At 36.8% G+C, this 22,967-nt stretch overlaps 1 protein-coding gene across 1 annotated transcript in view; it reads right to left on the bottom strand.

The window, feature by feature from the left end:
- Positions 1-22,967, bottom strand: part of LOC139009421 (thyroid receptor-interacting protein 11) — a 74,543-nt gene that overhangs the window by 12,151 nt on the left and 39,425 nt on the right. Inside the window, exons 12-16 of the mRNA XM_070413741.1 lie at positions 22,007-22,147; positions 21,214-21,407; positions 16,323-16,486; positions 15,092-15,195; positions 10,284-10,383 (exon numbers count right to left, since the gene is read on the bottom strand). Of these exons, the coding sequence (XP_070269842.1) occupies positions 10,284-10,383; positions 15,092-15,195; positions 16,323-16,486; positions 21,214-21,407; positions 22,007-22,147 (703 nt within the window). The remainder of the gene's footprint in view (positions 1-10,283; positions 10,384-15,091; positions 15,196-16,322; positions 16,487-21,213; positions 21,408-22,006; positions 22,148-22,967) is intronic.

The following is a 22,967-nucleotide window of genomic DNA, read 5'->3' as shown; positions in this document are numbered from 1 at the left end:
TTGCAAATATTTTCTCCCACTCTGTGGGCTGTCATGTCATTTCACTTTCTTGATGGTATCACTTGAAGTACAAAAGTTTTTAGTTTTGTTGAACTCCCAATTAATTTTTTTTGTGTTGCTTGTGCTTTCATAGTGAAGAAACTGTTGCCTGACTCAACATCACAAAGATTTAGTACAATGTTTTGTTCTAAGACTTTTACAGTTTTAACTCTAAAATGTAGGTCTATGACCCATTTTGAGTTATTTTTGTGCATGGTGTAAGGTAGGGGTCCAACTTTGTTCTTGTGTGTGTGGAAATCGTTGTCCTAGTACCATGTGTTGAAAACTATTCTTTTGGCATTCCTGTTGAAAACCTATTGACTATAAAAGTATGGATTTTAAATTAGTTAAATCTAATTTAACTGAAATAGAGTCCCAGTCAGGGCACATATGTCCAGGCTTCAGGCTCAATCTTCAGTGTGGAATGTGCAGGAATCAGCCAATCAATGATTCTCTCTCATCATTGATGTTTGTATCTCTCTTCCTCTCCCTTCCTCTCTGAAAGCAATAAAATATATATATATATATATATATATATATATATATATATATATATATATATATATATATATTTTAAAAGTATGGTTTATTCTGGACTTCCAATGCCCACTGCAAGACTTCTGTAAATGATTTTTGTCTGCCTGAGAAGCTCTTTTCCATTGGCACTACCTATTAACCCCCTTGCCACCCTTCACGTCATAGTTCCCAGGTCACTTCCTCAAAGAAGTTTACTCTGAACTTACAGATTGAGCCAAGTCCATTTGCTTTCTGTTTTCATCTGTCGGGACAATGACTAAACTTCAGACTTACATATAGTACTAAATATGTATAGAAAATATCCAGTTTAACTGTTTGCAATGCCTTATGGGTTTTCTAAATTGCAAAATGTAATTCATATAATAGGCTAACTTTACCAAAATAGAGATGGTTGCCATAACCATATTATAAAAGTGAGGTTTGTGCTTGGAAAATTTACTACAGTTTTCTTCCTTTCCAGTAAGAAATTTAATCTTGGAGAGAGGGGTGAAAAAGGAGAGAGAGAGAGAGAGAGAGAGAGAGAGAGAGAGAACACGAACGAACACACAAGACTATTATTAAAGCTGGAGCCAGCAAAAGACATTTTGGATTCTTAATGTGCACACATATACTATGAACACATGGTGTTCTTTGGGCTTTTCTAGTACTACATTCTGAATATAAATAGAACTCTCAACTATTCAGAGGAAAAACAGAAGTAACTTAACCACTGTGAATTAACCATTCCACTCACGAGCTAAAACCAGAGCCAGAGTCAAGATGGGCGCAGTCTTTGCTTTCTCTCCTCCCCAAGGTGAAGAGAGGTAGCAGAGAAAAGATCAAACTTATCCTGACCCTACCCTTCCTTCCTCTCCAGGATTCCCTTCTCTTATCTACTTTCTTCTAAAATTAATAATTTTTATATTGATTACATGTCAAAATGATATTCCTGACATATCGGGTTACATAAAATATAGTACTACAATTAATTACCTTTTTAATGTGGTTACTAAGAAATTTTAAATTATACATGTGGCTTGCATTATTTTTTGACAGCAATGCTTTGGAGCATAACCAGGATATAACCACTATACATACTGTCTCTTATTTAAAAATAAAAGATAAAACTGAATGATAGACATACTCAGAGTAAAATTCACAAAGCAAAGAGCGGATTCTGATAAAAATGATTTTACTAAGGTAAATTAGAAAAATATAACTTCGCTCTATGAAAAACTGATCAAGAAATTTGTCTTAGAGTTTGTCAAAAATTTTTTCTTAATGAAAATTCATTAATGTTGTTATAAAATTGATAAAAATCTGTGTTCTGAAAGGTAGGGTCAAAGCGTCCTTAAAGCCAAAATATCAGGGTAAACATTTCTTACACTCCCTATCAGAATCCAAGCTAGTCCTGAGCTAATGTGATGGAGAACTGACAGCTGCATCTCCTTGTAGGCATGCGCAGGGCTGTTTCAAATCCAAGCAGTAGTTTAAATGTGTTCTGATATTTGAGTCCAGATAAAAACTTCAGAATTTGGGGGAAGAGGCTGGAAGGCTGGTATGAACTAGGAAAGGTTTAGAAAAGCACAGACTTCCAAGGTCCCTACAGACTGTCTTTCTCTCCAGGCACCCTGATCTCCTCCCATCAGAGATTCTGAATATTTCTCCACAAAAACTGAACACTAACTCAAACCACAATTTGAAATCAGAACTGTATTTATATGGGCAGGCAAAAACATGGTTATTCAGAAATGGGTTTTTAGCCAAATACAATATCCCTGTGAAATACATGCCAAAAAAATACTTTGGAAGTTAAAAAGAGAGAGAGAGAAGGCAGTAGGTACACTTTCAGGTTGAGCAATAGTCTAGTTTTAGTCTGAGATTTAGTCTAGTTTAGGGGAGAGTTACTCTGAAAAGATGACACCCTAAAACCTGCCACATCAGAGCCTCCTCTCGGTAATGCCTAGAGATGGCACCATGACCTTCACCACTTGATTTAAAATCAAAACTGAACACAAAATGCAATTGACCACAACAGATTAGCACATCATAACTTTACACTTTATTTATGATTAGTAACATTGTCTTCAGAGAACATCATAAAATTAAGTCACAAAGTCATTTGGCTACTCATGACTAAGCTCTCTTGGACTAGACTCAAGTCAGTGTTTTAACAGTCACCTGACTAAGAAGAGAATGGTGGTTGGAGCAGGACTTGAGCGTCAGAAGACCTGCATATGAATTATGGTCCTGTCACAAGACTTGGGTATGAATCATGGTTCTGTCACCAGGGTCAGAGTTTGTTGCCTATTTTATAAAAAGAACATGTTTTTCTCCGAGGATTTTTAGAGAGTCTGAGTGATTAAATGTGACTTTTCTAAACAGAAAAGTGCTATATATAAAGCATTAGTACTCATTTATCTGATTTCTTAAAATATCATCTCTCCATCTAGCCCTAACCAATATCAATAATATATATCACTTTCGTTAACATTAACATTGATATTTTCCCTCCATCTGCCTTGTCATCTTTATAAACCAAGGCAAAGGAATCAAAAGAAGGAAGAAAAATGTTAAAAAGATGATTCTACTTATAGATATTTCAGTAAATAAACTGGGTCTTGTGTCTTACTTGCACTGGCTACCTAAAAAATAAATTTAAATCTAATACATTAAAGCTGATATAAGGAAATTTAGCAGCCTCTTCATTGAATTAAATATAATCAAAGCAAAAGCTAGAAATTAGCTACTTTTTCATTACAGAATTTCAACTTATACAAGATCATTTTCATTATAGCACCAAATCAGATTTTTAAAAGCTTGGTCGGAGTGGCTCAGTTAGTTGAAGCGTCAATCCCACGCACTGGAAGATGGACGGTTCGATTCCTTGTTTGGGCACATACTTGGGTTCGGGGTTCAATCCTCAGTAGGGGTGTATACAGAGGACAACCGATTGATGTTTCTCTCCCCCCACCCCACCCTCATCTCTCTCTAAAGCGTGTCCTCCAGTGAGGATTAAAAAGAAAAAGAAAAAGGGGCATTTTATAATTTATTTATATTTGAAGACAGATTTGCTTTGTCTTTTAACTCAATTCTTTCAACCATATCAGACAGAATTTTAAGGGGTAGAGTACATGCTGAATATTTTCTTTTTCCATAATTATAATTATTACTAGATCAGAATCAGTAATTTAACTGAAATAGCAAAGTCGAGGTCTTCTGGATTATTTGTACAGTTAAATTAGAGTTACTATGTGCATTTGAAAGATATTTTATATAAATTTTTAATGTGACCAGATCAAATTTATACTCTCTATAATCCTTCAGTATGAAATCTGATCATTTGTACTGTACTTTCCATATCAAAACATTTTTAATGTGAGTCAAATTATATTTAATTTGTAAAGCTTCACATAGCCCAGATATGTCCCCCAAAAAGGAAGGCAATTTTGTCAAAGAAAAGTAAAGTCATTATAATAATTTTGCCACTTACTGAATATCATTATCACTATAGAAAATATACCAATGACAAAAGGCTTTCTAAGCTGCAGACTGGACCTCACCTCATTCCTGAAAGCTCCCTGTTGCAAATCAGTACAGAGTAACTCTGACTCCAAAAGGTTATGTTCAGCCCACGCAGGGTTTTTAGAAAAAATTGAAATAGGTGTCACAATTAAAAAATGAAATATTTCACATTAAAGTCTACATTCCCAGTGTCTCTTGAAAGAGCTGAAGGTCTACCAACACTGGCCCATATTCCTGCACGGCAACAGCTGAGTGGAGCTGAGCATTTCCTGCCCCCTCTAAGAAACTCTCCAATTCACCATAGTCTCGGTCCTATTTGCTCTTTCCTATCATAATTTGGGCCTCAGTTTACAATTTGTGTTTGTGATCCAAACTTAAGATTATTTCTTCACATAGCAACCCACTTCCACCTGTCAACTAGCGCACACACCACACACACACACACACACACACACACACACACACACACACTCCTTTAATCATTACCAGTTCACCAGATCTTCAGCCAGTTTCCAGATTATGTCACATAGCTTCACATGAATTCCTCCTTCTGTCTAGAATGTTCTTCCCCTGCCCTAGCCTGTTTGGCTCAGTGGATAGAGCATTGGCCTGAGGACTGAAGGGTCATGGATTCAATTACGGTCAAGGGCATATACCTGGGTTGTGGGCTCCATCCCAAGTAGGGGGGGTGCAGGAGGCAGCTGATCAATGATTCTCTCTCATCATAGAAACATCAATGATCACTGATGTTTCTCTCTCTCTCCATCTCCCTTCCTCTCTGAAATCAATAAAAATATATTTTAAAAAAAATGTTCTTCCCCAACTCCCTGTTGGCTTAGCTATACCTATTCATCATTCAAGTGAGGTCAAGTACACCCTTCACTAGTCTTTCCTACCCTTTCATACCACTATTACCAAGTAGAATGGATTGCTCATTCCTTTGTAAACAATTTGCTGCCTGTATGTGATTACATGTAGCCTTCCCCTTCTTGCCTGACAGTACACTTTCTGAAGGTAGGACCCTTGTCCCTTATCTTTGTATCTCTAGTGCCTATTTTAGTGCTTGGTACACAAAAGAAAACAATGAATTTTTTATTAATAAATGAGTGATTTTTCTCTGGGAGGGGAGACTATCTGGGAAGAACAGAACACTGAACAAAAGGAATAAATGATTTATGTTCTGAATTATTCATCCATATGAGGGAAAATACACAAAACATTAATTCAAAACAATCATCTCTACAAAATTAACTTTTTCCTTTATAAGAATTAATAAAACACATGTAAAAATATAACCATTAAATTGAAAAGGGCTTAATTATTTATCTAACCGATATAAACTTTTTTCTCAACTAAAATTTTGGCATTGTGTAGTATATACCCAGATGTTTATATCGTCACAAATAACTTTTTTAACCATTTATGGCAATTCAGAAAACTGCATCTGGTATTTCTTATATGTTTCCTCTAAAATCACCACTTCTGCCAAAAACATCTATAAAGAAATCCCTCAAAAGGTTTGGGTAACAAAGCGTCTGGGAATGTATTTGGCCTATGTTCAACAGGACATTATATGTTTTCTTATATAAATCATGTCTTGGAAAACGGAATGTCTTTATTTAAAATAAAAACTCTACCATCCAGCACCCAAAACGTAGTTCCATAAAAAATACTGTAAACTTCTCTTATATTTGTAGTTTTAACTCATGTTTTTATACTTCATACTAAAGCAGGTTTACTGGGTCTCATTTTTACATTCTTCTAGATTTTCTTTAAAAAAAAAACACTCTAAGAAAATTTTCCATTCTCAACCCACAGAAGACTTTTTTAAAAAGCAGTGACCAAACATTCCCTAAAAAAACACACACACACACACACACACACACACACACACACACAACAAAAACCAGTTCTGGATCCCTTTAAAATATGGGTATAAACTAGCAGACAGGCTAAAAGATTTTACCAATGTAGAATCTAAACTTGCACTGTTTATGAAAACTTACTTTTCTTTGTGTACCACTAAATTCACCACCCTTTTGAATAGTTATTAAAACAAAAACTATTTTGTTCTTTCCATTTCAATTTTATTCCATCATCTTCATTTAAGCAGGAATTTATTTTTTAAGAATGATGGTAAGGAACAAGATGTGAAAGAAGGAAAAGAAAAATGTCCAAGCTGGCCATAAACACAGCAAGATAACACATCTTTCAATGGTCCCACTGCAGTCTAGGTTTCCATAGGTGAGTGTTTTCCCATGAATATCAATTCCATGAAAATTATGAACTCTGATCAACTCAGAATAATTAATGAATGACACTGACTTACCTGTTTCATTAAAAAAAAATCAATAAAAAATAAGATGACATGTGAAATAAGTCTTTGGAACTACAGACGGTCCTTGGGTTACGTTGGACTCGACGTACGTCGTTTAGTGGTTACGTCGCCATCTCCCATTTATTTATAAAAAAAAAAGTTCCGTCATTTTAACGTATGTACATATGTGCTTTATGTTTTTTATTATTTATTTACCACAAGTAAAGGTCAGGAATTGTTATCTTTCTTTTAAATTTTTTTTACTGTTTCACCTCATTACTGCTGTGTGTGTGCTCCATGTGAGTGACGTAGGTGCTCATGTAGGTGGGTTCCGACACACGGCGAAAATCGCGTTACGTCGAGCTGTAGGATCGGATCTCTGATGTAACCCAAGGACCAACTGTATATTGAAAAAGAATACTTTCAGCCCTGGCCAGTTTGGCTCAGTGGATAGAGCGCTGACCCCAGGTTCAATTCCATTCAAAAGCATGTACCTTGGTTGCAGGCTTGATCCCTGCCCTAGTTAGGGGCGTGTGTGGGAGGCAACCAATTGATGTGTCTCTCTCACATCAATGTTTCTCTCCTCCCTTCCATACTCTCTAAAATCAAGGGAAAAATATCCTTGGGTGAGGATTAACAAAAAAACAAAAATAAAAAAAGAAGAAGTAAGGAAGGAACAAAGGAAGGGAAAAGAAAAAAAGGAGAGGAGAGGAGAGGAGAGGAGAGGAAAAAGAATACTTTCAGGTAAAATGTTGAAAGAATAGTTTCTAAAAGGAAGGAAAGCACTAAATCTTCTACGAGCCAACATTATCTATTAAAGTACAGCAGCACCACTATCATCCTAGGGTTTTCTTTCACTGTTACTTTCCCTTAGGGGATAGGGGACAAGAGAGAAGTTCTCACACTGTCAAGGTGAAAGCCCAGGGTTTGGGGCTCTGCTCAAGTTCCTTCCCAGTTCCTGCCCCGTAATGGGATTCTTGAGGAACTAAAATGCACTGTCTTAGGAGCACTACGTGCACCACTGTCTGAAATGATGAACCTATGGTGTATCTATGCTCTGTGTCACTTCCATGAAAAAAGGAATCCTATCTAGTCTCTCACACAGCATCAAAAATGAAGCCAAGTAGTTGGTTGTCATTAAGTATTTAATGCCTCATAAGGCATCTTCATACTTTCCACCCAGAGCCTGAACTCACAAGCAGTTACACGTACCTGGCACTAACAATTACGTATTCTAAGAATGATAGAAATCATCAACAATTACTGTTTTAATCCTGGTATTGTATACAATAGCTCCCTTTTCATGTTTGACCAGACTGAATCATCTCATTTCTGGTAGCAATGACATAATCAGCATTTTGAATAAAATATCACTTTTTAAAATGAGTTTCCTAATATTGTTTAAATGTTGAAACTGCATATCAACTAATCATCAGTCCACATATGCTTAGAAATAAAACAATACTTTGCCTCTACGATTCAAGTCTCTATGTACTTTCTTGCAACAAAAGCCAATCTGTCCTTTTCAAAATTGTTTCTCCTGGCAAATATTTTTGCTGTCTGGCCAAGTTTTGTGTTAAAAATAAAGTACAGTATTACAACATCAATCAACATTTAAAGTACTTAATGATCTATGAAAGAAAATATACAATGATTCTTTTGAAACAACCAAGCCAATCAAAGTTTTATTTATATTATCAAATCAAGAGTGTAGCTTTGAGAAAATAAAATCACATTTGGGTTTAGAGATATAAAAGCAATATCAAGCACTTAGGTAATAAAAGAAAACAGAACACTGAGGAGATTGTAAATGGCAAGAATAGCTTAAAGGCATAAGAGAACTCTCTCTACTCCCTACTTCCTGTCTATGCAGTACTGGCCTTTTGCCTGCCCTTTCAAATATCAGTTGTATAAGCATAATTAGGGCTTTTTCTACAGCTAATATTGACTCCACAAAATAAGTCCAAAGCTACTTTACATTTACAATGAATATTAATTGTAATTTTTTTTACATGAATAGGGACGTAGGCCACTTAAGCCTTGTCATTTATAACCAAAATCTGAAAATATTCTACTATTACTGAGAGCTTAAATGGGTGCCTGAATAAGTACTGAGTAGTGCAGGAATTCTGCTATTTATCAACTCTGATAAGAATAACTCAGGTAGATGTCTAAAAGGGGATGTGGCTTCAGACATTCTAATAGCATGACATACAACACTGAGCTGTCACAGACCAAGGAGTTGGTTCAGAATACTGCTTTTCACCTCCATTAGTCAGCCCTACCCTAAGATAGTAATTCTCTGGCTAATCCCTTGGGTGCCAGTGTGTCCCCTCTGAGTTGCTCATGTCTTCCAGATAATGCTGTAGCTGCAATAGTAGCCTTCAACCTAATTTTCCCAATAAATACTGTCTCCAGATAAGAGCAACCATTTCAACATTGAGGGTACAACAGAGAGGATACTGTCCTTCCTCAAAGGAGATGGAGATATACAGAACAAATATAAGTCAGTCTATAAAAAGCCATTTTCCTGACAGGAAGAAAGATGTAACATGAAAAGAACATGAACTTTGGCCAAAGGTAAAACATCAGAGTTCAAATTTCAGCTTCTTTAACTTATAAAATGCAACTAATACTACCTACTTTAAAGTTGCTGTGAAGAGTAAAAGAAATAAGACTTAATATGCAGTAAATGTTATATAAAATATCCATGGTACTCAATATAAAACTGTGTGCTTGCTGCCAGTTTCCAGGCCCTCTAAGACATTTACAATTCCCAGGCTAGCCAAGTCCTACAAAGTAAACGGAGGACTTTTAGTTGGCCAGTAATCTGCCTCCAAATGAAGTTATCTCGAGAGGAATTGCCTCACTTGATCCACCTTATTATTTTTGTATTCCTAAAAATCTCTTATCTCCGACTCTTGCTGGATTTAGGCCCACCTACTCTGGCTTGTCCTTTGGTATCCATGTTTCAGAGGTTCTTGTCTGCTTGCCTCCTTAGCCTCCAAATCACTGTTTCTGTTGTCTGACAGCATCTCTGCTGTGCCATCTCCTAGATCTGCCTGTTTCTAATTTCTATTTTATTTTAGGTGATACATGAACTTTGGCCAAGAGTAAAGTTAATTACGTGCTTTGGTGCTACTATGACTAACCCAGACACTAAAGTTGCTGCATTTCTAGATTCCTTTATCACCTTTAGACAATCTTACATCGTTACCTACTAAATGCAACCCTAGAATAGCTTCAACTTCCTGGGGACCCTTAAATCAGAGATTAAATGAGGACCTGCCATACTTGTTAGAAGTTAGATTCAACAAAGCACTTAGGAACCACCTGATTTTCTGAGACCCAATTCATAATCCTAAGCACAGGACTCAACTTAGTGAACTGACAAGGCTTATGAGAAACCTTACAAGCATCACAAAAATACATGAGTGGCCGTTATGTAAAGCACCATCTATAATCATAAAAAGCTATTTATGCCCATTCCTTTCACAAAAAGTTACTTTTACTTGATGATATTGCACTCTCTAACACATCAGATGGCTTTAAGTAGAATGAACACAGACTGATCAGGGAAAAGTCATAAACAAAAATCAGGTAAATCAAATTAATCCCCTTAATGGTCAACAGGGTCAAGCCCATACAACTGGACTGCCTCATACCAAGGAAAACTAACTGGACAGCCAGGGCCAACTTATGAGTCTGATTTCACAGGACCATATTCAAACGGAAGCAAACTGGTTAATGGGTGATGGAAATGGAAGTCACCCACCAAAGGAAGTTGGTCTCACTCAACTGTACCAATGCACAGGGGAAGGTTACAACTGATTCAATACTAGTTTGTAGTAAAAAGAAAAAAAGGAAAAGGGAAAAAAAAACTTACTTTGTTTTTTAAGTTGTTCAATTTGTTCTTCCTTTACATCTAATTGCTCTGTGAGTCTTGATGCTGAATCCAACGCAGCATTTGCTTCATCCAAACGTTCCTGAGGAAGAAAAGTTCATTAAAAAGTAGCAGGTAGCCCTAGCCAGTTTGGCTCAGTGGATAGAGCATCAGCCTGCAGACTGAAGGGCTGTGGGTTCAATTCCAGTCAAGGGCAGAGGGAAGCAACCAAACAATGTGTCTCTCTTACATCCATGTTTCTCTCTCTCTGTCTGTTCCCCTCCCTCCCACTCTCTCTAACAATCAATGGAAAAACATGCTCAGGTGAGGAGTAACAAAACAAAACAAAAAACCCAAACCCCCCCCAAAAAAAGTAGCAAGTAAAGCCCTGGCCAGATAGCTGAGTTGGTTAGAGCATAATCCCAATAAGCCAAGGTTGCTGGCTCAATCTCTGGTCAGGGCACATACATACATATATACATACATAAATATTTAAAAAATAAAAAGCAGCATATAAAAACTATTTCACCAACATAGGGCTAGAAGACTTCTTAGAGTCAATCAACACTTTTCATTTCAGCTGATGACCTTGGGCAAGATGAAGCAACTAAATGTCAAAGACAGAACCCACACTACACACACAATACTGTGTTAAGAGGAGCTAATCAGAAAAAGACTACTACAACAAGACAACATGGTGACAAAAGTTAAAAAAAAAAGTGACAGTACTGAATAAAAGCTACAAAAAGCAGATACAGAAAGTCAAGAAAGATAGCAACAAATGTTCTTTTTAATTTTTGTAAGCCTGATAAGTATAAAGTGATGTTTCATTATTACTTTTCATTTCCCAAACTACTAGTGAATTTGAGTGTTTTTTCATGATTACAGGACAGCTAGATCTGCTCTTCTGTGAAAACCTCTTTACATACATGTGATCTTTTAGATTTTCTTACAAGAAATTTAATATTTTTAAAAATATTTGCATCTTTAAAATAGTGTTTCTCAATGGGAGTACTTTTAATATTCTTGGCCTTTGGCCACTAAATGCCAGAGAACCATGTAGTCACTCTAATAACCCCCAGACCTTCAGTACCACTCCCAGGTAAGCGTCCTTGCTTTAATACAATTGGAATTTAATTTTGTATATGGTATGAGATAGGAGTCCAATTTTATTTTGTTCCATACAGAAGCAGTTGTAGCCATATCATTTATTAGATAATCTACCCTTTCCCCATTAAATTGAAATTAGTTTAGCTTAGGGTTTAGTTTTAAATTCTCAAATATATCTTGAGCTCTGTTTCTGAATTTTCCACCTATTCTACTACTCTAGTCAATATAATACTGATTTATGGCTCTATTTTGATATTTAGTAAGAAAGTCCCTCCTTACTATTGTTTCTTTACACAATTTTCTTAGCTATTCTAAAGTATTCACTTGTGTAAATTTCAGTCAAGTTTTACCATCTTGAATCAGAACGTGATACCTTTTTTGGTGTGTCATCTTGGATAGGCTATAATCCCCTGTTTTCTATCAAATATAATCTAGATGTTGCTGTTAAGGTATCTTACAAATATAGTCAAAGTTTCTAATCAGTTTAATTTAGGAAAGGCACATTATCCTGGATAATCAGGGTGGGCCTGATTGAACCAGTTGAAAGTCATTGAAAGCAGGCCAGAGGCTTCCCCTCAAAAGAGGAGGAATTCCTTCTGTGGACAGCTGCCCATGGAGTCCCTCCTGCTGGTGATGTTCCTTCCTGAGCACCTGCAGACAACAGCTTTGGCCCATGTCTATGGGTTCTATCCAGCCTGCCTATTTTGTGACCTTCCCATTTTGACTGCCAGGCCTACTAATTTTTTACTTGCTTAGCCAGCCCACACAATCAAAATGCCAATTCTTGTAATAAATCTCACAGGTGTGTACAGCATATGTATCAATGTATATATATGTGTGTGAACACAAGTGTTCACACATTAAAAATTTAATATTCAAAATGCACAAAACTAAGTTTAGTGTAAAGAAAGTATGTTTTCAAGTAATCTTTTTAAAATCTCATTTTGTTTATATTTAAGAAATTATTAAAGCTTAAAACTACATTAAGATGTTTTCAAAAATTAATATTTAGATTTTGTTACTCTTTCTACTATTGTTTGGTTTATATTTCATTAATTTTAGCTTTTATCTTTACTAATTCCCTCTTCAGTTTCTTCCATTTTATTTCATTTTCTAAATATATCTTACACTTTAAATTTGAAAAAAACCACCTAGCTTAAAAAGAAGATCTGACTTCTATTTAAAAAGTGTGACAGACTATCAGGGGTCCTCAAACTTTTTAAACAGGGGGCCAGTTCACTGTCCCTCAGACCGTTGGAGGGCCGGACTATAGTTAAAAAAAAAAACTATGAACAAATTCCTATGCACACTGCACATATCTTATTTTGAAGTAAAAAAACAAAACGGGAACAAATACAATATTTGTATTTGCATGTGGCCCATGGGCCGTAGTTTGAGGACCCCTAGACTAGATACTCTGGACCTAATGGAAACAACTAAAAGTGTTGGATAAAATACATTTTAAATGTATTAATGAGTTGACCATAAAGTAATCATAAATGGTTAATAAACATTAAAAGGTGCTTGACCTCGCCCTGGCCAGTGTGGCTCGGTTGTTTGGATGTTGTCCGATGCACTGAAATGTTTGTGGTGCAATTCCTGGTCAGGGCACATGCCTGGCTTGTGGGCTAGATCCCCTGGTGTGCAGGGGGCAGTCAGTAAATGTTTGGTTCTCATACCAATGTTTCTCTCTCTCTTCCTTACTCTCTCCAAAAAAATAAATAAAATACATACATACATACATAAAGTAAATACATACATAAATTAATTAAAATTAAAAGATGCTTGACCTCATTAGTAGTCAAAGAAATGCAAACTAAAACCATAAGAAGATAGAGCCCTTCCTCCCTCCCACATTGGCAAAAAGTGAAAATATTCTTATAAGGTCAAATGCTGACAAGATGTAGAACAAGAACTCTTATGCACCACTGGAAGGACTAAATAAGCACAATTATCTTAAAAAGTAAATTTTCCATCATCTAGTCAAGTTGAAATCGCTCATATATATCCCATAGCTCAGCAATTCCAATCAAGATACCTACCTGATAGGAACTCCTGTATATGTATACCAGAAGATATAAACAAGGAAGTTCATAACCACATTGTTTGCATAGCAGATAATGAAAATTACTTTATCAATAAAATAAGTAAATAAACTATATATTTATGCAATGAATAGAGCAGTAAAAGGAGTGAACCATCTGCACACAGTAACACACAGTAACATGGCTGAAAATCATGAACATAATTCTAAGCAAAAAAGCAAGTCTCAAAAAAAAAGCATGTCTCAGAAAAATTAATCTACATACAGTTTAAATTCCACTTAATACAGAGTTCAGAAATATGTAAAACTAAACAATGTATTGTTTGGAGATATAAATCTATGTGTTAAAACCATAAAAAATAACAAAGGGTGAGAAACATAAAATTTTGGAGTAGGAGGTGGTAAGAAGGGGATGATATGAGGAAAGGTGCATAAGAAATGTCAAAGGGTGTCATTCTATTTCTTATATTGGGTGGTGAGTATGTGGGTATTTGCTGTATTGTTATTTTTATATTTTATACATATTATCTAAACTAGAGGCCTGGCGCACGAAATTCGTGCACAGGTACGGTCCCTAGGCCTGGCCTGCGATCAGGGCCATCTTCCCGGCTGCCCGAAGCTGGCCCTGCCTCCCACCGCCACCCACCCTGGTTCCCTGTTCACCATCGGGCAATTGGAGCCTGACTGCTGGGGGAAGGGACCGAGAGGTCGGCCGTTGCCACCTGCTCACCAGCCCTGCCCCGACTGTGGGTTGCCCTCTGTGTGTAGGGCAACTGGCGGGGCAGGGGCCCTGGGCCTGGTGCCACCCACGTCCCCTGCCACCTACCTGGTTCCCCGTTTGCCATCAGGCGATCAGAGCCTGCCAGCCGGGAAAAGGGACCAAGAGGTGGTCAGTGCACCTCATAGTGACTGGTCGAGCGGTTGTTCTGGTCCTTCCACCGTTAGGTCAATTTGCATATTACCCTTTTATTATATAGGATACTGTTTTACAGTCACTCAACAGTTAATAATTTCAAAACTTTATAGAAAATGCAGCTTTACTTATTTGGAATATCAATGTGCCTGAACAACATGACAGGTAAACAAATTTTATTTTCCACCAGCGTCAATTCATGACTTAGAAAAGTTTATCCTAAATCTAAAAGCAAGTCACTTTGGTGTCATATCTCTTCATGAAGGTTCATTTTATTTATATCTTATGTATGATTTTTGCATATATGAAATATAGCATAACAATAAAGATAAAAATATTTTAAAGGATTACTCTGCAAAAGAAAAATCTAATGGGATAACATACATTAATTTAATCCATGTGAAATAAAGTACTCAATATATTTTGTTGAAAAGAGAAAATTATAAAGTTAAAATTGTAGATTAATTTGTTGTTTTTTTCCCTTCAGTGATCTCTAAAATACTCATCTGTGCCAAAAAAACTGAAAATGTCCTATCATCTCATATTTGCTGTGTCTACTCTATAAGACACATGAGGAAAATCCTGAGTATCTTGTTCACTATTATGCCACACTATGGGGTACAGATTAGTTACTCAAATAATATTTAATAAATTAGTTGTTTAGAGATTATTTCCAAGACAAAGATAATATAAGAAACTGCTTCATTAAAAATAATATTTACAAGGGAAATTATTTCAACCAACCTGTACTGACATCAGTTTTCCTTCCAGATTTTCTGCCTTTTTCTTCCATTCAGCTCCAAGCTGTTTGTGCTTTTCTAGTTCAGCAGAGTACATAGCTTTTTCCTCTAAAGAGGAAAAAAGTTACATAGTATTTTGCAATTGTGCAATAAAATTAGAACTTTAAACTACTTGAAATTTTAATAATTCAACAAAAACATTTCGTATGTCTCAACAATTACACATGCCTGAGTGATAGTGTTAATGGAGTTAAGGTAATGAGATCAGTTTCCTCTGCCTAACTGCTTCTCCATCTTGTCTATCTTGCAAACTCTTCCCTCCCTCCAGAACTCCACCCAAATATTTCCTCTTTGGCAAAGCTTTCCCTACAGCCCCAGTACCATATACTTTGTACACATGTTCAGTTTAGTATTATATAGAGTAGATCTGGAGAAATCTTATATTTAAAATTCAACATTTCAACCATGAGTAGCCCTGAAGGTCTACATATGTACAAATTTAAAGTTTGACTTAGGTACAAAACTAGAACTCCTGTTGCTTCATTAGCCTCATATCCCCTAACCACCCACTTGCCCTCACTAGCAGTTAATTCATTGCCAATAATTACTGAATGTATGAATAAACAAATGGATGGGTGAATGATCTAAGGGGGTAAATCTGAGGATGGGAGATAGATGTGAGAAAGCATATTCAGTTATCAGGGTCCAACTGTTCCAGTCACTATTGTGTCTCCAAAAATTATTTTCCACCAAGACTAGAAAACATAAATACCTCAAAGTACAGATGAAGAGCTAAGAACAGGCTCATCAGTATTTCAAAGGACAGCAGTTACTGATGATTACCTCTCTGAAGTGGATTCAACCTCCAACCGATATCTCAAAACCTAACCATCTCTCCTACCAGTGCCTCTCTCTCCTCCTTTGTATCCCCTTCGTTATCACGTGATCATCCTTCCTTTGTTACACTTATAGTTACCCAACACTTACCTTAATAGCTCATGACATGATACTAAAATGAATTTTTAATAATTGCTATATATAATGTTCTCTAGTCTTAATTATAAAAGCAGTCTAAACTAACTTGTTGATGGCTACTTATCTTCCCCCCTACTAGTGGGTAATCTTTCAAAGATATCCATATCCCCAGGCCTAATCTAAAATGGCACTGAAATAAGCCATAATTTCCAATAACTACGATAATTTTTCTTCAGTGAGAGACTAACCACACTCCTTACCTTGCTGGAAATGCTCTAGTACCATCTGCAGGTTGGACAGTGATAGAGCATACTGCTTTACTTGTTCCCGAGACATAGAAAGCTGAAGGGCAGTCTCATCCCTTTGCTTGGAGACTAGATTCAATTGTTCTTGCAATGACTCTACCTGCAAATTGGCTTGATGGCTTCAAACAAAAAGAATAAAAGTCAAACTATTTCTATTTAGGTTCTTTACAAGATGAAACATCTTCTGTACATTTTAGTGTAGTAAATGCAAATTAGACTTCATAGTATTTAGATAACTTTAACAAGATGAAGTCTCCTACTTTTTTTATTATGTTAAAATATACATAATATTTACCATTTTAGTCTTTTTTGAGTGTAGAGTTCAGTGGCACTAAATGCATTCACATTATTGTACAACCATCACCACCATTCATCTCCAGAACTTTTTTCATCTTACCAAGCCAAAACACCACACCCATTAAACAACAACTCCCTGTTCCCCCAGCAACCATAATTCTACTTTCTGTCTCTATGAATGTGACCTGTATTTTATTGCATTAAAGAAACTTGAAGAGTGCCTCTGATCTTTGTTCTCCGTTTTTAACCATCCTTCTTGTGAAAGTGACTCTAAATGGCAATCATTTTTAAAGACAGCATTGCGTAAACAAGAACTGTCACCATGAGAAAAATTTATAAACAGCAGGCAACTCTATGATGTAATTTATCAAAAAATTGTAAGTTCTAAGGGCCCTTGGAAGACATTTTGTCCAGCTTCCAATCCAATGAGCAATGAATTCTATGACACCCCCATGCTTTTAACATGTGAAATCATGGTGAAGTCCCAGCTTTCTTAAGGTGAGCCCAGAGATTAACTGCTCTGATTACTAGTTAATTATCTTTTACCATCATTTTCTGTGTGTATTAAATAACCCCTACAACTGCCCCAAGTGATTAAATCAGAGTTCCCTAAGAGATTTATATAGCACCTATCCAGGCTTATGTCATTGATGTACTTCCTTAATGTATAATTATTACATACAAAATATTGCAATAGTCTTTCCTGGGTTTTTAATACCCAGTTAAGTTCTTACTCGAGAAGCCCATCAAAGTCCATTTAGAGCAGCTACTCTGAAGAAACTTTACCCAGTAGCACCCTCTTGTGGAAAGAGCAGTAAATTGATAAACAGGAGACAACTGCCCTTAAATGTCCCTGAGTTGTATTCAACTTTGCTGGTTAGAAAATCACTCAAAGATAGTAAAGATTAAATGAGCTGTGCTGTCACTCAAGAGGTTAACAGATTATCACATGTTACTGTCGTTAGGTAGGTCTGTAGATTTGAATTACTTATATAAAAATATTTAATGAGCATCTATTAAACTATGTGTGAGAATATATGCTTGTGGGAAGGGTACAAAATAAATGACATCATTCCTACCCTTGGTAACCTTACATTCCATTGGGTGGGAGAAAGTGTAAGATGGGTCAACATTACCTGTACCCTAAAGTAAAATAGAAGTGCCCTATCAAAGACTCAAATTATTATGTGGGTTCAAAGGAAATAGTATCACACCAGGGTTTGGTTTTGGGTTTGAGGAGTGGGGTGAAGAAACAGTGTTTATGAAGAAAATGCTATTTGAAGAATAGGTGGGATTGACAGAAAAACTGTTAGGGATCAGGCCCACTTTCAGTAGAAGAAAGAATATAAACAAAAAAGTAGAAAGAAATAGAAAAATAGCTTCATCTGAAGAACTGAGTGATAAAGTTTGGGTAATGTAGGTAATAGTGAGAAATAAGGCTAAAGATTTTGGAAAAAGGAGTAACAAGGTCAAAGCTCTACTCAATGAAGGTTATTCTGGCAATTATGAAGGGCAAATGAAAGAAGGCAGAGACTAGACTGTTTTAATTAGAGAAAACAAGGGCCTGAAATGAAAGGGCCGGCGGGGCACGTGGCCCCGCAGGCATCCGGCAGGGAGGATGACGGGCAGCCATGGCCGAGGCAGCGCCTGACCAGATAGGCGCAGGCCCGCGGACGCCCAGAAGGACCCGGGCCGCCCTCCTCGGCCTCCGAGTCACTTTCGGGCCGAGCAGCGGGCGACCCAAGGGCCAGGCGGGGTGGTGGGCGGCCCGCCTCCCGGTGACGCCCACAGCGGCAGGCCTTGCATGGGAGCCGAGTGGCTGGCTTCCCATCCATTAAGGGACCTCCATTTTGTATGGAACCATGTGCTCAGCGAAGGCTCCTTCCCCCTCGGAAGGAGCCTCCGCTAGCCACATCCACCATTTCTCTGGACTAACCAATGGTAATCAAGGGAAGTGCACGCCATCGCTATGACCACATCCTGTGTAATGGGTCACCGGCTCGCACCTGGCCAATCGGCGGGGGGCACAGCCCCCTCTCCCGCCCCTACTCCAACCCTCTATGAAACCCCTGGTTCGAGCAGACTGCTCTCTCTTTGCCACCTGCTGCTGCGTCAGTAAGGAAGGTAGAGGAGCTAAGCCCGGGCTTAAAATAAAAGACTCTTTGCTTTTGCATCGGATTGGATGGCTCCCTGGTGGCTTCTTGGGAATCTTGAAATCTGGGCATAACATGAAAATTTAAAGGAAAGTATCAATTTCATAGTCTGAGGATGTTTTGGCATTTCTGCCTTTGTGAAACACATATACAAATGATAATCCATCATTCTCAATCTCATTTTAAAAAAGCTTTCCTTCTGAGCCTGAAGGCATAATAATATACCCTATAATGTGAGGGAGGACTTCATTCTCAGAAGTATTGTCTCTACTGGCCCACAATTTATTTGCACACAGATATATTTACTATCTCCTTGTATCTCCTTCAGCATCATACATGGTAAAAAAATAAGTTAAAAGATGTGCATATCACCCTGGCTTGTGTGGCTCAGTTAGGTGAGGGCTGTCTCATGTATTAAAAGGTCACTGGTTTAATTCCCAGTCAGGGCACATGCCTGGCTGGGGCTCAAACCCCAGTAAGGGAAGTGCAAGAGGCAGCCAATAGATGTTTCTCTCTCTTATGGATGTTTCTCTCTCTCTCTCCCTCTTTCTTCCCCTCTCTTTAAAGTCAATAAAAACATATTTAAAAAAAATTTTTTTAAAAGATGTGCATATTGCCCTAGCTGATTTGGCTCAATGGATAGAGCCTCAGCCTGCGGGCTGAAGGGTCCTGGGTTCAATTCCGGCCAAGGGCACATGCCTGGGTTGCAGGCTCAATCCCCAGTAGGGCACGTGCAGAAGGCAGCCACTCAATGATTCTCTCTCATCATTCATGTTTCTATCTCTCCCTCTCTCTTCCTCTCTAAAAAAATCAATAAAATATATTTTTTTAAAAAAAGATGTGCATATCACTAAATGGAAATATAAATAGATGTTATTTTTCTGTAAGATTATTTCAAAAGTTTTTAAAAAAACCATTGAACCAAACTTCCATTTCTAAAAATTTACGCCAAGAAAGTAATTTGTCATCAACGCAAAAATACCTATCTTGAGATATGATAGCACTCTTAAAAATTTTGAAAAGTTGAAACTCTACGTGTCCAATAATAAATGACTGGCTTAAAGAAATTATGGCAATCCAAATAATGGTATACTCTGTAGCCATAAATGATATTGCAGAAACACATGGCTTAACATGTACTGATACTCATATTAAGTAATAGAAGCAGTTTATAAAACAGTATGAATATATAATCTCTAGTTTGCTTTAAAATATATATAATATGTACACAAATATATAGAATCATATAAAGGCACACAAAAAAAGATTTGAGGGTGGGTGGGATTGTGGCTTTATGTTCTTTTGGCTTATGTGGTTTTCCTAAAGTGAAAAATAAAATGTTTTGTCATAAGAAAAAAAAAAGACATTTTATTAAGAGAAATAACATGATCTCACTCATTAGTAGAATATAATGAACAACATAAACTGATGAACAAAATCAGATCCAGAGACAGAGAAGCATCGATCTAGACCAGCCGTGGGCAAACTACAGCCCGCGGGCCGGATCCGGCCCGTTTGAAATGAATAAAACTAAAAAAAAAAAGACCGTATCCTTTTATGTAATGATGTTTACTTTGAATTTATATTAGTTCACACAAACACTCCATCCATGCTTTTGTTCCGGCCCTCCGGTCCAGTTTAAGAACCCATTGTGGCCCTCGAGTCAAAAAGTTTGCCCACCCCTGATCTAGACCGTCAAACCTCTGAGGGAAGGTAGGGGAGGGTGGGGGTAAGGGGAAGAGATCAACCAAAGGACTTGTATGCACGCATATAGGCCTAACCAATGGACACAGACACCATGGGGGTGCGGGCATGAGTGGGGGGGTGGGGGGGAGATGGGGGGATAAGGACACATATGTAATACCTTAATCAATAAAGAAAAATATATATATATATAAGGACCGGTTATTCAAAAGTTCTAAGAAACTAAGAGTTAATTCTTACTGACCCAGGTTAATTCTTCACCTTGCTACTTCCTTTACTCTCTCCTTCTTAGAGCCAAACCTTGTTCAACCTCAGATCATTTGATTAAAAACAAAATCACACAAATTTAATTTAATTAATCCTTTAAGAGCTTGAAAACTAAATCAATCAGTTGGGATTTAAGTCTAAACTCCTAAAATGATGAGAAGCAATTCAATTATCTAGGTAATGGTTAAGATTCCAAGAAACCTCACTTTGAATGCCAGATCTAGTTAAGAGTTAGACCCCAGTGTGAAACCCCCACACACTGTGCCTGGCCTCAGGAAGGTTACTACGCCTCTTTAAGTTTCTTCGTCTGTAAAATAGACAAAATACATTTTTTGAGAAAAAAATGAGGCAAAATATGAAAAATGCTTATTGAGTCTTATAATCAAGAAGTGTTACTATTAAGGCTAAAAATGGGAGAAAGTTACCTTGCATTTTCCATTGCACTAGAGGATGAAACTAGCTTTTCCTCCAATGCTGTGACTTTCTTTCTTAGATTAGCCTCTCTATCTTCTGCAGCCAAAGCTTCACGGGTATAAGAATCTTCTGTTTCTAAAAGATGGTTACGCAATCTCTCTAGTTCCTGGTTTAAGCGTAATTCTTTGTCACGTAAATGTTGAACCTAGATAGAGGACATTTCTTTATTTTTCTTCTATAAAATGCTCCCTCCCCCTCCACAAGCCACTAACTTATCAAATTTCCCCCCAATTATTGAAGTGTATTAACTGTATATTAATTTCTCATACTGCAAGATGCACTTATGCTAGGAAAAAAGTCTCCTGAAATGATCCTGAATATTCATTTGGAAGATTTCTTTTGTAAGACCTCATTCCTGTGGCTATGATAGAAAATGGAATTACACAAAGATTAGATTTTTGTCACAGACCACTTTTTCAGTAAATCTCATTTTTTCCACAATTTATGACTGGAAAAAATGTTCTTATATCCAAGATACGCCTTTGTTTTCACTTTTTTATTTTAAAAAAATCAAGGTATAATTTAGTTTCAAGTGTACAACATAATGATTAGATCACAATTTTTACTTCTGAAAACTGAAGCAAAATGCATTATAGATCAAAATTCTATCAGAGCACATTAGAGCAAGACTAAGCAAAAAATCACTGATGAGAGAAATTCATTGTAAATGCTAATCTTTATAGTTTTCTTCATAATGATTAAACTTGGTGTTTGAATCACTGTTTCTTTAAAGTGAAAGAATACCTCATTCTGCACAGCAGTGTTTTCCATTTGTTTCTGTTTCAGGGCCAACATGACTTGATCTCTCTCCTGCTGAAATGTAACCGTCTTCTCCTGCATTGACTTAACTGTATTTAAAAGCTGATTTAACTCCCCCGTCTCGCCCTTTAGGAAAAAAATAACTTTAGCTTTAAATAAAAATACATTTAAGAAAGATATTTCATCATTAATTTTAAAATATAGTTAACCATGTGAAGGTCATCAAAAAAGGAAAGTCTGAGAAACTGTCAGTCTAAAGGAGCCTAAGGACTCATGTGGTACCCCAGATGGCATCCTGAAACAGGAGAGGGCATTTGTTAAAAGTTAACGAAATTCAAATAAAATGTGATCTTTATTTTTTAAACTCTTTATTGTTGAAAGTATTACATATGTCTCCTTTTTCTCCCATTAACTCCCTCCAGCCCGCTAAAGTGTGAACTTTAGTTAACAGTAATGTATCAATATTAGTTCACTGGTTGTTACAAGTGTACCATAGTAATGTAAGATGTTAAAAATAAGGGAAATTGGGTGTGAGGTATATGGGATCTCAACTATCTTTGCAACTTTTCTAACAGTCTAAAATGATTGTTTAAAAAAAAGTTTATTACACAGATTTTAAAAGAACTCAAAAGACACAGCTGCTTCAAATTTACCCTAAACAACAGTGTTCACAAATCCAAAATCACTCAAAAAAAGTGTGTGTGTGTGTGTGTGCGCGTGTGTGTCCCCATTCATCAGGCATTCACAATTGTTGCTGGAGAAAGTAAGTATCAAGATGCTGGCACAGGAAAAATAAGGAAGTCATTTTATTTATTTATTATTATTATTTTTAATATATATCTTTGTATTCATTTCAGAGAGAAAGGGAGAGGGAGAGAGAGATAGAAACATCAATGATGAGAGAGAATCATTGATCAGCTACCTCTTGCAGGCCCCACACTGGGGA

This window comes from Myotis yumanensis, unplaced genomic scaffold (genome assembly GCF_028538775.1).
Source record: "Myotis yumanensis isolate MYYU_CA2020_CCGP unplaced genomic scaffold, mMyoYum1.0.hap1 SCAF_1, whole genome shotgun sequence".
NCBI lineage: Eukaryota > Metazoa > Chordata > Mammalia > Chiroptera > Vespertilionidae > Myotis > Myotis yumanensis.
The sequence above is the reverse complement of the archived record's forward strand: the minus strand, read 5'-3'. Positions and strand labels throughout refer to the sequence as shown.